This window comes from Maylandia zebra, linkage group LG17 (assembly GCF_041146795.1).
Source record: "Maylandia zebra isolate NMK-2024a linkage group LG17, Mzebra_GT3a, whole genome shotgun sequence".
NCBI classification, from domain to species: Eukaryota; Metazoa; Chordata; class Actinopteri; order Cichliformes; family Cichlidae; genus Maylandia; species Maylandia zebra.
Window position 1 is genome coordinate 38,493,340 of NC_135183.1, and position 13,066 is coordinate 38,506,405.

Sequence of the window (13,066 nt, forward strand, 5' to 3'; positions counted from 1 at the left end):
ACAAGGATTTTACAGACAAAACATGGCTGTGCAGTGGGCTCCCTGGTGTCACCTATTGTAGCCAAACTTAACATGGAGGAAGTGGGGAAAAAGTCTCCCATACAGGTATGTTGATGACACCTGGGTCAAAATCTAAATCCAGGAAGTAGAATCCTTCACTGCTCACATCAGCTCAGTGGATAAAAACATAAAGTTCACCTGTGAAGACACAAAGATGGCAGTTTGCCATTCCTGGACTGTGCCGTGGGCTTTGAAGGGAATGGAAACCTCAACATTGAAGTTTACCAGAAGCCCACACACATGGACCAGTACCTCCACCCTCTGGAACACAGACTTGGAGTGATCAGGATCCTACATCACTGGGCAGAACATGTTCCCCTTTAGCCAGAAGGGAAACAAAAGGAACACACGCATGTAAAGAAAGCTCTTAAAACATGTGATTATTTCCTCAAGTCAGCAAAGATGCACAGAAAAGGTCAGAAGCTTAAATAAGTCCAGACGCTTTTCCCCCCCGAGCTCCTTAGATCACCGAACCGAAGTTTGATTAAAACGTAAAATTCCCTTTTTAATGGCCTTAAATTTGACTACAAATACAACAAAAAGTAAGACAAGCGTCTCCTAAAGGGCACATGTCAGGTTACTTTGTGTGTATTTTAGCTGTAGATAAGATGTCGAGGAGGATTTTGATGCCTGTCTTTAAATATTTTATCTGCTGTTCGTGTCGATCTGCATTCAGGTCCGATAGAGATCACCTCAGCCGAGCTAGCTCATGCTGGACGCTACTCATGTACAGCTCAGAATGCTGCAGGCTCCACCCACCGCCACGTGCAGCTCACAGTCCAGGGTAAAAAACGAATTCTTCAGGGTTCACCGCTTAAATGATTTTTATTTTAGAGCTCTTGATTCTGATTGAGAGGCTTGTTTTTTTTTGTTTTATTTGGAGGTTTATTCTTTTGTTCTTGATCATCACTACTTTCCAAACCTTCTCCTCAGAGCTTCCAGTGATTGAGTCCCATCCATCAGCACTGGATGTGATCCTGAATAACCCCGTAAGTCTGCCCTGCAGAGCCACAGGCTCACCCACACCTACCATTACCTGGCAGAAGGAGGGCATCAACATACCCACTACAGGTAAATAATTTTGTGTTTTTGTCAGTTGGTGTAAGCAATCAGTCGTGAAATTTTGGCTCTGGCTTCGTGCTAGGTGGTAGGTCCACTATACTCCCGAATGGAAGTCTGCAGATCTCCAAGGCATCACTATCAGACTCTGGAATGTACATATGTGTGGCTCAAAACCCTGCTGGCACAGCGCTCGGCAAGACCAGACTCAGAGTGCAAGGTAGGTACTTTTATGTTGAAATTTCAACCTCACGATCATAATACCAGTTGTGTACAAAATGCACCCAAAGTCACTGAAATTCAGGCTTCCCACGATGTCAACAAATATACTAATGTACTAACCCCACACATTTCTCCTTGCACCTGAAGTCCCTCCAGTGATCAGCTCAGACACTCGGGAATATTTGGCACCTGTGGACTCCTCCGTGACGCTGCGGTGCCAAGCTGACGGCTCCCCTCCCCCCTCGGTCACGTGGCACAAAGACGGGCGCGTGCTGAGTGAAACCGTACGCCTGAGGGTCCTCAGTTCAGGATCTCTGCAGATCGCCTTCATTCAGCCGAGCGATGCCGGGAGATACACTTGCACTGCTGCCAATGCAGCGGGCACTGTCAACTTGGAAATGAGCCTTACTGTGCAGAGTAGGTTCCAGTCATTGAAATGACGTGATTTGACACATCACACTACATTTGTGGTGTTAACGTTTTCTATAAAGATGGATGGGTGATGCATGGATGCATGGATGGTTCCAGTAGTTCTGCTTCTTCAACACAGCATCATTCAGATTTTATACTCACATCCAGACATATAGTCCCAATCAAAAGTTTAAGACCACTTGAAAAATGGCAAAAAAAATCCTATTTTGCATGGTTGGATTTTAACAAGGTTCCAAGTGGAGCTTCAACATGCAACAAGAAGAAATGGGAGTGAGATAAAACATTTTTTGAGCATGCAATTTACTGAAAACGACGCTTAAACTGGTTTTAAACTTTTAATCGGGAGTGTATAGCAAAGCAAAGATAAAAAAGGGTGACTTGGTTTTATCCTAATCTCTTGCAGTTCCTCCGTTCATTCGTGGTGGAGAGCAGGAGGTCGTGGTGGTGGAAAACAGTCAGGTCCAGCTTGTGTGTTTGGCAGAGGGCGTCCCTCAGCCAAAACTGTCCTGGGAAAAGGACGGTAGTCCTGTCAGCGAAAGCGCGGGGGAGTATACGATCCTGCCATCTGGTGAGCTGGTTATTGACAGTGCTCAGGTAAAAAATAGAAACACTGAATAGTATTTTGTTTTGATCATATTTAACACACGAGTTTGACCTATATGCTCCTTTTCCCTTCACCCTGCCCCCGCCTTTTGGTGAACCAGCCTGAAGATGCAGGAAGTTACACCTGCGTTGCCACTAATTCAGTCGGGCAGGACAGTTGGACCGTCACCCTGTTGGTTCATACTCATCCCATCTTCACTGAGCTTCTTGGGGATGTGGCCCTGAACAAAGGAGAGCGCCTCACGCTGTTCTGTGGAGTCAGTGGCATCCCCCTACCCAGAATCACTTGGGCCTTTAATAACAACATCATCCCAGGTATGAATCGTTGTAAACGGAGAGGTTTCCTTTCGTTATTTCTTAATCTTTGTCATTTCATTTTATTTCTTTTCTGCCATTGATGCTTCAGTTCACTACGATCAAACGAACGGTCACAGTGAGCTGGTGATCGAGAGAGTGAGCAAAGACGATGCCGGCACCTACACCTGTGTGGCAGAAAATGATGTGGGAACCATCAAGTCGCTGGCCTTGGTCTATGTCAAAGGTAAAAGCATGCTTTCATGAACTATTTTGATGCTGTTGCATCTCTCTAAGCTGCTCTACACTCGACCTGATCTGCCTGTTCTTCAGAGCCTCCGATCATCGATGGGGACCTTCACTCCAACCGCATTGAACCCCTGGGCGGGAATGCAATCCTGAACTGTGAGGTTCGAGGAGACCCGCTGCCAACCATCCAGTGGAGCAAAAATGGAATAAACATCCAGATCAGCTACCGAATCCGTCAACTGGACAACGGCTCCCTGGCCATCTATGGCACAGTGGTAGGAAGACAGCTCTTTTGTGTAAGACAAAGGTGAGCTTTGGAAAAGGTCACGGTGATTTCATTTACAATGTGTGTGGCAGAGTGAAGATGCGGGAAACTACATGTGTGTGGCGACAAATGACGCTGGTGTGGTGGAGAGAAGTGTCACACTTACCTTACACAGTGAGTGTTTAACCGTGTCAGGATGCAGCACTTTTAATTATAGCGTTTTTGTAGCAGTGATAGATGTGATAGAAGCACGCTGCTCTTCCAGGTGCACCCACAATCATTGTAGAACCCGTGGAGACGGTGCTGGATGCCGGAACCACGGCTGTGCTCAACTGTCAGGCGGAGGGTGAGCCTACGCCCATGATAGAGTGGTCTCGCCAGGGGCGCCCCCTTCTGGGCAACAACCGCTTCTCTGCCTTATCTAATGGCTCCCTCAGGATCATCAGTGCGCAAAAGGAGGACACAGCTGAGTACGAATGCGTGGCAAGAAACCTGCTTGGATCAGTGCTGGTCAAGGTCACTCTTACCATACGGGGTGAGCAGTTTTTAGTTTATTCTTACATCTGCATTCAGAAATGGCAAAATCGGTCCATATGCATGCTTTCAATATTTTGGTGTCTAAAGGGACCTAACGCCAAGTGCCAAAGTTAATTAACGTTCTTGTCAGTCCATGGCGGCTTCTCGGAGTGGGCAGAGTGGGGTCCTTGCAGTGTGTCATGTGGTGTTGGTAACCAGAAGAGGCTCAGGCAGTGTAACAACCCTTTACCTGCCAACGGAGGCCGCCACTGTGCAGGATCAGACACAGAGACACGCAGCTGTCAGGGGAAACCCTGCCCAGGTGAGACTGAAACAGGGCCTAGAACCAAGTGTTTACAAAGGAGACCGTGTGCAAATGTCACATGCGGAACCAAATCTCTCGTCCCGCCACAGTGAATGGTAACTGGTCAGAATGGTCTCTCTGGGAGGAGTGTTCACGTACATGTGGTGAGGGCAACAGAACCAGGGTCCGGACCTGCAGTAGTCCTCCGCCTCAGCATGGAGGCAGGCCGTGTGAGGGGAAGGCAGTGGACGTGGTCATGTGCAGGGTCAGGCCATGTCCAGGTGAGGAAATGCATTTGCATGCGCAGGCACACACAGTTAAAAACAAGAGAACCACTGTCATTAAAGAGAACTTTAATTTGAGGGTGTTTGCTACAGTATAAATATCTTAATATTCTAGTTTTTGATGAAACTCCAGCTCTTTGCACACATCTTGACTTGTTGCCTAATTCTACTTATACTTCACGTAGCAGGCTAGCCTGTGTGGACAAACAGATCTAATAATATTCATGAAACAAATATGAATGTTTTTTTATGTCATTTCCAAATTTAATTAAACTTTCTTTTCTGATTTCCATGAATTTTTCCTGTTGTTAAACTGCAGATCTGTTGGGGGTTTTTTTCTAGCAGCACTGTGTTGCTTTATTCTGCTGTGTATATACATATATGTATGATGGACTGTAGGTTTATGCTCTTATAGTGGGAGGTAACTGGGGTTCTTGGCTACCGTGGAGCCCATGCAGCGAGACCTGCGGTAGGGGCGTGCAGTCCAGGATCCGTCTCTGCAACAACCCTCCTCCAGCGTTCGATGGGTCACAGTGTGTGGGCACAGACACCCAAACACAAATGTGCAAGGAGAAGCCTTGTCCTGGTAAGGACGCGATTATGCTTCGAGAAAAATCTCCGCTCCAGCCTGGATTTAGGAATTCGTTAAACGAAGCAGATTTCAGTTTTATACACTTTGTGTCCTCCAGTGGATGGAAAGTGGTCGTCCTGGGTGAGCTGGGGAGCCTGCAGTGTTTCCTGTGGGGGGGGTACTAGACAGAGGACACGCCTCTGTGCCAGCCCCGCCCCTCAGCACGGCGGCAGACAGTGTGAGGGCAACGACGTGCAAATCGACTTCTGCAACAGCGACCCCTGCCCCAGTGAGATACCTGAACTGCTACTGACTGCTTAGATACGCTCATTTCTGCATCTTTTCTTTTGTGAATCTGTCATTTTGCACTTCTGTGTGTTAGTCAGTGGTAACTGGGGTCCATGGAGCAGCTGGGGCAGCTGCAGCAAGACATGTAACGGAGGTCAGATGAGGCGCTACAGGACCTGTGACAACCCCAGACCCGCCTACGGTGGGAGAGCTTGTGCAGGTGCTGATACACAGATACAAAGATGCAGCACCGTCAAGTGCCCCGGTGAGTCAGCCTGCGGCACGGTCAGGCGTGTGTTATTGGTTCCCTTGTAAGACTAAATTACCCCTACGACTGCTCCATTGCCGTGATTTGTGTGTTGATGTGTACACCTGTACTGTTTGTATTTTGCAGTTGATGGTACCTGGGGTTCATGGCAGCCATGGGGAGAATGTTCTTCTTCCTGCGGAGGAGGACAGAGGACACGTGTTCGGCTCTGTGACGGTCCGTCTCCAAGTGACGGTGGTCGGCCGTGTCCAGGAGACTCTACTCAGCTGTCCAGGTGCAACACTCAGGCCTGCCCAGGTAACGTATCTCTTAAAAAAAGCTTCTGTGTTCATTTGCTGTATTTACATTTAAAGACACGTTTCTTTTGATCAGGTGGGCCCCTGAAGGCCCGAGGAAGCATCATAGGGAACATTAACGATATCGAGTTCGGCGTCTCCATCCTCAATGCCACCATCACCGACAGCTTTGGCAGCAGAATCATCAAAGCCACAATCTCTAATGTACCGAGGACGTTAGGTCAGTTTTCCATTAGCTCGTTGGTTGTATCACTGTTCTGCTTTTAGATGTTGTATGATGCTCTCTAATTCCTGCCTCCATCTAAAAGTCAGCTGTTTTCTTGAACTCCTAATAAATCTAAGACCTTTAAATTGATTCAAGGTCCTGCAATGAGGAAGCTCATCTCCATCCTGAACCCCGTCTACTGGACCACTGCGCATGAAGTAGGAGAGGCGGTCAACGGCTACACGCTAACAGGAGGTATCTTCAGGCGGGAGACGCAGGTGGAGTTTGCCACAGGTAGGATTTCATGGGTTCAACACGGAGGCATGAAATCTTTGAACAGCTGTTTATATGTAAAGATATGTGACGCGACTGCGTGTTGGCAGGCGAGATCCTGAGGATGACCCACATCGTCAGGGGTCTGGACTCTGACGGCGCTTTGCTTTTGGACATCGTTGTGAGCGGACACATCCTGCAGCTGCCTTCACATGCTCTCATCGGCATCAAGGTACACAAATAGGCAATGGGAATATTATGAAGCCAGCTAATAAACTAATATAGGGACTGAAAGAAATATGCATATGCTTATCAGCCTGTTTACAACCAAAACACATCAGTTCATGTATATTTACAAAATGGTTTTATTGCATTTCTGGAAATTTAAACCATAGAAAAGACTGGAAATCGAATACAGTGAACGCCTCTATTTTAGAAAACATCAATTTATCATTATTTGTTTCTCTCTCTCTTTTTTAGCCATATGTCATCTCTAAGCTTCCCACCAGCAAATCAAGTCCCCCGTCTTGTATACCTCATAGATTCATATAAACGCACAATAACTCAGTTTAACCCAATAAAAACAATTTAAAGTCTAATGTCACACATTGCAAGGAAACAAACTAAAATGAAGGTCCAGCTGACAGACGCCAAACTGAATAATAAAAATGCACAATGTTCTGTTGTGTTTTTTTCCCAGGACTACACAGAGGACTACATCCAGACGGGACCGGGTCAGCTCTACGCTCTGTCCACTCGCATGTTCAGCATCGACAAGGAAAGTGTGCCCTACACCTGGAACCACACTGTCTCCTATGACCCGTCCAAGGGGAAGATGCCCTACCTGGTGGAAACGCTGAGGGCCGCAGCCATCAGTGCACACTACCACCCACTGGAGGAGGTGTTGGAGTACAGCATACAAGCTAGTATCTCCAAAGGTGAACGCAAAAGATGTTTCAACTTCTATTGCCTAATACTTTGTTGCACTTTCACCAAACATAAGCGAAATTTAAAGTTTGTTAACGTGACTCCAGGTGATCGCAGTAACCAGTGTCCTCGTGGCTTCACTTTGGTGGCTGCCGGGCCTTACTGTGCAGGTAATGCTAATCACAACACACGTATACTTACCCCCAAACCACGAAAAACTGCACCTAAAAATGATGTATTCATGGATTCATAATTAGAACATCTGATCGTTTCTTATTGTTCGTATTCGTGTTTATCTTTGTGCTGCAGATGAGAATGAATGTGAGGTTGGGAATCCGTGTTCACATGCCTGCCACAACACGATGGGCACCTACTACTGCTCCTGTCCCCGAGGCCTCGCCATCTCAGCCGACGGGAGGACGTGTCAGGGTACAAAACTCTCTGCCGCCTACTGACCCGACGCGGCAGCAAATCACCGTTAAGCCTCTTCTCTCCTCTCTCCTAGACGTCGACGAGTGTTCGCTAGGTGGGAATGTGTGCCACGACGCAGAAGACTGCGAGAATACCATCGGCTCTTACAGATGCGTCACGCGCTGTGGGCGTGGCTTCAGGAGAACAGCTGACGGCTACAGCTGTACAGGTTTGATTGTACACGTAAAGGGCATTCCTTTCCTTTTTAATCGATTTGACTTTCTAATAATAGTGGGACATGTTTGTGTTGTTCAGATGTGAACGAGTGCCTGGAGTCAAATCCGTGTAATCAACGTTGTTTGAATACCGTCGGTAGTTACCGCTGCGCCTGTGAGCCAGGATTTCATCTCAGGAACAGGCGCTGCATAGGTGAGAGAGGCGCTCCTCTCCATTGATGTTCTACGTAAAATAAGACAATTTATCACTAAACCTGGAGCCACAAACTTCCCTTTTTCCTCTGTTCACCGCAGATATCAACGAGTGCAGGCAGAGGGTTTGCCGCTCTGATCAGCAGTGTAAAAACACTCGCGGTGGTTACATCTGTATTGACCTCTGCCCCAGTGGTATGACCAAGGGTGGCAATGGAACATGTGTGGGTGAGTGCTACTGAAGTACTGTAGAGTAGTTACTAATACGCTGTTTAGAAAATGTAGAGAAACACATCTATTCTCAGTGGGGGGAAATAATCATGCAGCATATCTGTACCGATACAGACTGGGTAATGTGTTAGGAGTGGAAGGATCAAGGTAGAGGGCTGAATTCAAGCCTGGAAATGAAAAAATTCCACACAAAGTAGCAGTTTCCTGTCCCGCTGATGGGTTAAGGATCTTCTACAGCCCTGTCCAGCTCTCCCAGAGTAACTGTGTGTCTCCTGGATTCTCCTCCATGCTCTTGAAACTGAGCTGGGAGACTGTAAATCTTCTGGTATCTTCTGTGTCGTCCTGGAGGAGCCGGACAACAATGCAGCCTCTGCAGGGTTCATGTATCACGTCACGCTAACAGCAGTGACACTGACCCTAGCCAAACGCAAAACTAGTGAAAAACAGTTAGGAAATATAAGGAGGGGGGAAAGTCAGAGGCCTCCATGTGTGAAACCCTTCCTGTTTGCAGCTCTTGTTAATTTCATTAAGACCAAAGCTGCTGAGACTGATTAACAACCCCCTCTGCTATGTAACTGACCACATCGATAGCCCAGAAGTTTAACCGACTAGATGCCAGCCTCTAATTAAAAGGTGTTTCTTGCATTTTTTTGATTAGCATATTGTGATTAATAAGATGATGCATGTTCGTCTCTTGTGGCCTGTTGCAGACGTTGACGAGTGCAGAGACGGTACCCATCAGTGCAGATACAACCAGATCTGCGAGAACACCAGAGGCAGCTACCACTGCACCTGCCCCCGTGGTTACAGATCCCAGGGAGTAGGGCGGCCCTGCGTCGGTACGTGTCTCTGCCTTGAATTGAATCCAGTGCGGTATAACATCAAACCCTCATTGCTGCTGTGTCATTCTGATTACTTTGGGCTACTTAGCCAAGCATGAAACATCCTGAGCAGTAAAATAAAAATGCAGTGCTCTTTCCTTATATTTCGCATCAGCTTGCTTGCTTCAAGAAATGCACTTTCTTCTTTCTGATGCTGACTCACTCACTTCTGCAGAAAGCCTAAAAAGCTGCTGTCATCATATCGCGCCACTGCTTGCTCACATGACCAAATGCTTCACTGAGAACAGCTGAATAACTCTTTCTATTAAACGCAAACAAAAAAAATATCTTGCTTTTTGTCAAGAAACAATGCTGCATGATATCAGAGGCTTTGCCAGCTCAAGATGATGCTACGGTGTTAGACAGCTGTTAGGGAAACAGGAAGGAGGGAAAGGAATACATAAAACACCAACTGTAAAAAGACCAGCACCGTCACCTCACAGCTCTGTCTGTCACTTCCTCCTTTTCATTCCCTCCAGTTCGGATCTATCAAAGTGTTTCCAGCACCTTTATGTTTGGGGCTGGCTGTTTCCTGGCGTCGCTTTGTGATGGCGTATGTACCCTGATGCTGCTGGGACATTAACACTCTGTCTGCTTTATTCAGATAGTCTGAATGAACTGGGAACGTTTTTTTAACATAATTCATATCTGATGTACTTCTTCAGATAAAATGTGAAAATTATGATTTTGTTATTTATGAGATGGAGTGATTCTCTCATTCAAATTAAACCTGTAGTTTCAATACATTTCTGTGTCCCTGACATGAAAATGTATTGTTATACAGCGGGGTAACTTGCATATCCCCTTTTCTCCCCTCATCCTTCTCCTCTTTCATGGCCTGCACCTCCTCCTGTGCTCCTCTCATCACTCTGTTCTTTTTTCTTTACTTCTGCATCATTTCCAACCTTTTATCCACCTTTTCTTGGTGCTGGTCTTTCTCTGTGCCGAGGGCAGATGTAAATGAATGTGAGCGGCTCCCGCAGCCTTGCGCCCACCAGTGCATCAACACTCCCGGCAGCTTCAAGTGCGCCTGCCCTCCTGGGCGCCACCTGCTGGGGGACGGCAAGTCCTGCGCTGGGCTTGAGCGGCTGCCCAGCTACGAAAGTTACTCGTACACTTACCGCACGTCTCAGTCCGCCCCCGGCGGCGGCTCCAGCCAGATGCTCTACCACAACTTGGCCTCCCAGAGCTACCACTCCTACGCAGCCCCCGCGTCGGGGCGCTACAGGAGTCGGAGCCGCAGAGAGACGCGTGTGCATTCCTCACATCAGGGCGTCCTCGCTTGTCAGCAGGGCTTTGAGCCCAGGGGTCACCGCTGCTTAGGTAACTATGGAGAAGAGGCAGGGTTGAGATGAGGGAGAGGAAAGTTCAGCATTTCATTACTGCCTGAGAATTTGCAGTGGGGTCTGGAAAACTGATGTTCTGTGTATCCCTCTGTGGCTGTTTTTGTGTGTGCATGACATCAAAAAGACATCAACGAGTGTGAAGTGAGGGACACCTGTCAGCACGAGTGCACGAACACACCAGGAAGCTACAGGTGTCTCTGTCCTGCTGGTTACCGCCTCATGACCAATGGCAAGACTTGTCAAGGTGAGAACCTCGGTGTGCTCGCTTTGTCTACCCGGCAATCCACCTGTTCACTGGAACTCATGCAATTTACCCTCAAGCGAGGTGTGACCTGTGCTTACTGTAGCTGTTTGCTGTATCTGCCGCAGACACAGACGAGTGCCTGGAACAGAACATCCAGTGTGGAGTGAATCGAATGTGCTTCAACACGAGAGGAAGCTACCAGTGTATTGACACCCCCTGTCCCCCAAACTACCAGAGGGACCCGGTCACAGGGTAAACCTGCACACATACATGAAACCTGATCATTCTGAACTTTGAGACAAAGTGATCATATTTTATCATATCCTACAGATATAAGTACGGGGGCGGGTTGTTTTCTCTTCAAATTGTAGCAGATTTCTGTGTAAAACCTTCTTCTTTGGGCTTCTCACATCGCCTTTACACCAAACCTTTGTTTTCTGCCTCCTGGGCCCACCAGCACCATATTCAACCAAAATTAACTTTTTTCTTTTTGTAGGTTCTGTCTGAGAAACTGCCAGCCAAATGACCTGGAGTGCGCACTGAGCCCGTACGCCTTGGAGTACAAACTGCTGTCGCTTCCCTTTGGCATCGCAGCCAACCAGGACCTCATCAGGCTGGTGGCCTACACACAGGATGGAGTGATGCACCCCAGGACCTCCTTCCTGGTGGTGGACGAGGATTTCGCGTTGCCGTTTGCTCTGCGAGATGAGAACCTAAAGGGAGTGCTGTTCACCACGCGGCCGCTACGAGAGCCCCACACGTACCGCATGAAGGTCCGAGCCCTGTCCTACAGTGAAGACGGAGGCATCGAGTACCAGACGACCTTCATCGTCTACATCGCTGTCTCTGCCTACCCCTACTGAAAACACTTTAAATGACCCGAGTGGCTGCGTCCTCTGAGTGCAGTGCTGCAAAAAGTGGCATGGTGAGAGTTAGTGGATGCGACTGCATCAGTAAACAGACTGGAAAAAGATTATCGAGTGTGTGCGAGAGGCCAGCGGGTGCATACGGCCCCGAAGGTGTAAGGAAGTAGGATGCTGGATGTTTACATGAGGAAACTTACCAACTATTTATCAGCTCTAATCCCTGGAAACCTCCCAAACCTCTCAGTCAGTCATCTCCTGACTCTTCAGACTTATTTATAAGACACGTTAGATTCGACTCTTCCAAACCGAAACGCCACCGGTTCAGAGAGTACAACATATTAGCTTCTCTTTCATTTACATCAACCTATTATTAACTTCTTTGGGAAGGGCTCGAACACGAAAAATGGAAGACGGGTCCCACTTTTGCGCCATCAGTTGCCAAAGCGGAGGCGTCACTGTTCGGGTTTGGTGCTCTCAGGTACTGGCGCACGAACGCCTCAGGCAGAAACTCACGTCACCAGCGCGATGATCCACCCAACAGCTGGTGCCAAGATGTATTTTTTTACGATTTGTACATATGTTTTTCTCATAATGTAATGCCACACTTGTACGTACCGTATCCGTTTTGTAATAAAAATCGAATATGAATAGATAAATGCTGATTTTACAAATTATATATGCGTGCACAGCACTGCTGCACAAAACATCCCCGATCTTGACGGAGCGTGCCACACGTGGACCCGAGCGCCGTACGCAAAGCTTCTGATCACAGATACACTCGAAGGCCATTCAGAGATAAGTTTTCTCCGTCTGCCGTGAAGTCTTTAGATTCTTCGTATCCTTATCAGTTAAAGAAGATTAATGATAATCATGTGCAATATCAAATAAAAGTAATTATTACATCCGAATTATTACATTTACAAATGTTTGATAGTGTAAATCATTTTGAAGCTATGCTGTTGTTGATTATACACCCACACCTTGTTGATAATAGGTTGGACCTGCTTTTGCTTTCAAGGCACAGATTCAGGAGTGCCCTGGAAATCTTCCACAGAGGTTTTGGTTCAATTTTATTTATATAGCACCAAATCACAAAAAAAGTCGCCTCAAGGTGCTTTATACTGTACAGTAGATGCAGAGAAAAACCCAACAATCATATGACCCCCGATGAGCAGCACTTTGGCGACAGTGGGAAGGAAAAACTCCCTTTTAACAGGAAGAAACCTCCAGCTCAACCAGGCTCAGGGAGGGGCGGGGCCATCTGCTGCGACCGGTTGGGGTGAGAGAAGGAAGACAGGATAAAGACATGCTGTGGAAGAGAGACAGAGATTAATAACAGATATGATTCAATGCAGAGAGGTCTGTTAACACATAGTGAGTGAGAAAGGTGACTGGAAAGGAAAAACTCAGTGCATCATGGGAATCCCCCGGTAGCCTAATAAACACATTCCAGTTTATTAATAATTCGAAAAACAAGTTATGGGTACATATTTGCATAACTTTTTAGGTATATGTACAAGTAGCGGTAATTACAAGTACAAAA

General features: G+C 47.2%; 1 protein-coding gene across 2 annotated transcripts in view; it reads left to right on the plus strand.

The window, feature by feature from the left end:
- The window catches only part of hmcn1 (hemicentin 1), an 89,906-nt gene extending 77,459 nt beyond the window's left edge, over positions 1–12,447 (plus strand). The window contains exons 78-107 of one of the 2 annotated variants that reach the window (XM_014407334.4): positions 737–844; positions 994–1,131; positions 1,205–1,339; positions 1,489–1,758; positions 2,177–2,367; positions 2,478–2,691; positions 2,783–2,917; positions 3,004–3,194; positions 3,277–3,358; positions 3,450–3,719; positions 3,852–4,022; positions 4,115–4,285; positions 4,704–4,874; positions 4,978–5,148; positions 5,242–5,412; positions 5,542–5,712; positions 5,788–5,931; positions 6,073–6,210; positions 6,300–6,421; positions 6,890–7,127; positions 7,224–7,286; positions 7,426–7,545; positions 7,622–7,756; positions 7,843–7,956; positions 8,058–8,183; positions 8,897–9,025; positions 10,022–10,390; positions 10,538–10,657; positions 10,783–10,909; positions 11,154–12,447. In XM_014407334.4, coding sequence (XP_014262820.3) covers positions 737–844; positions 994–1,131; positions 1,205–1,339; positions 1,489–1,758; positions 2,177–2,367; positions 2,478–2,691; positions 2,783–2,917; positions 3,004–3,194; positions 3,277–3,358; positions 3,450–3,719; positions 3,852–4,022; positions 4,115–4,285; positions 4,704–4,874; positions 4,978–5,148; positions 5,242–5,412; positions 5,542–5,712; positions 5,788–5,931; positions 6,073–6,210; positions 6,300–6,421; positions 6,890–7,127; positions 7,224–7,286; positions 7,426–7,545; positions 7,622–7,756; positions 7,843–7,956; positions 8,058–8,183; positions 8,897–9,025; positions 10,022–10,390; positions 10,538–10,657; positions 10,783–10,909; positions 11,154–11,520 — 5,072 coding nt within the window. In that variant the 3' untranslated portion in view covers positions 11,521–12,447. The remainder of the gene's footprint in view (positions 1–736; positions 845–993; positions 1,132–1,204; positions 1,340–1,488; positions 1,759–2,176; positions 2,368–2,477; positions 2,692–2,782; positions 2,918–3,003; positions 3,195–3,276; positions 3,359–3,449; positions 3,720–3,851; positions 4,023–4,114; positions 4,286–4,703; positions 4,875–4,977; positions 5,149–5,241; positions 5,413–5,541; positions 5,713–5,787; positions 5,932–6,072; positions 6,211–6,299; positions 6,422–6,889; positions 7,128–7,223; positions 7,287–7,425; positions 7,546–7,621; positions 7,757–7,842; positions 7,957–8,057; positions 8,184–8,896; positions 9,026–10,021; positions 10,391–10,537; positions 10,658–10,782; positions 10,910–11,153) is intronic. The other variant, XM_076875519.1, reaches the window with a different exon arrangement.
- Positions 12,448–13,066: the final 619 nt, after the last annotated feature.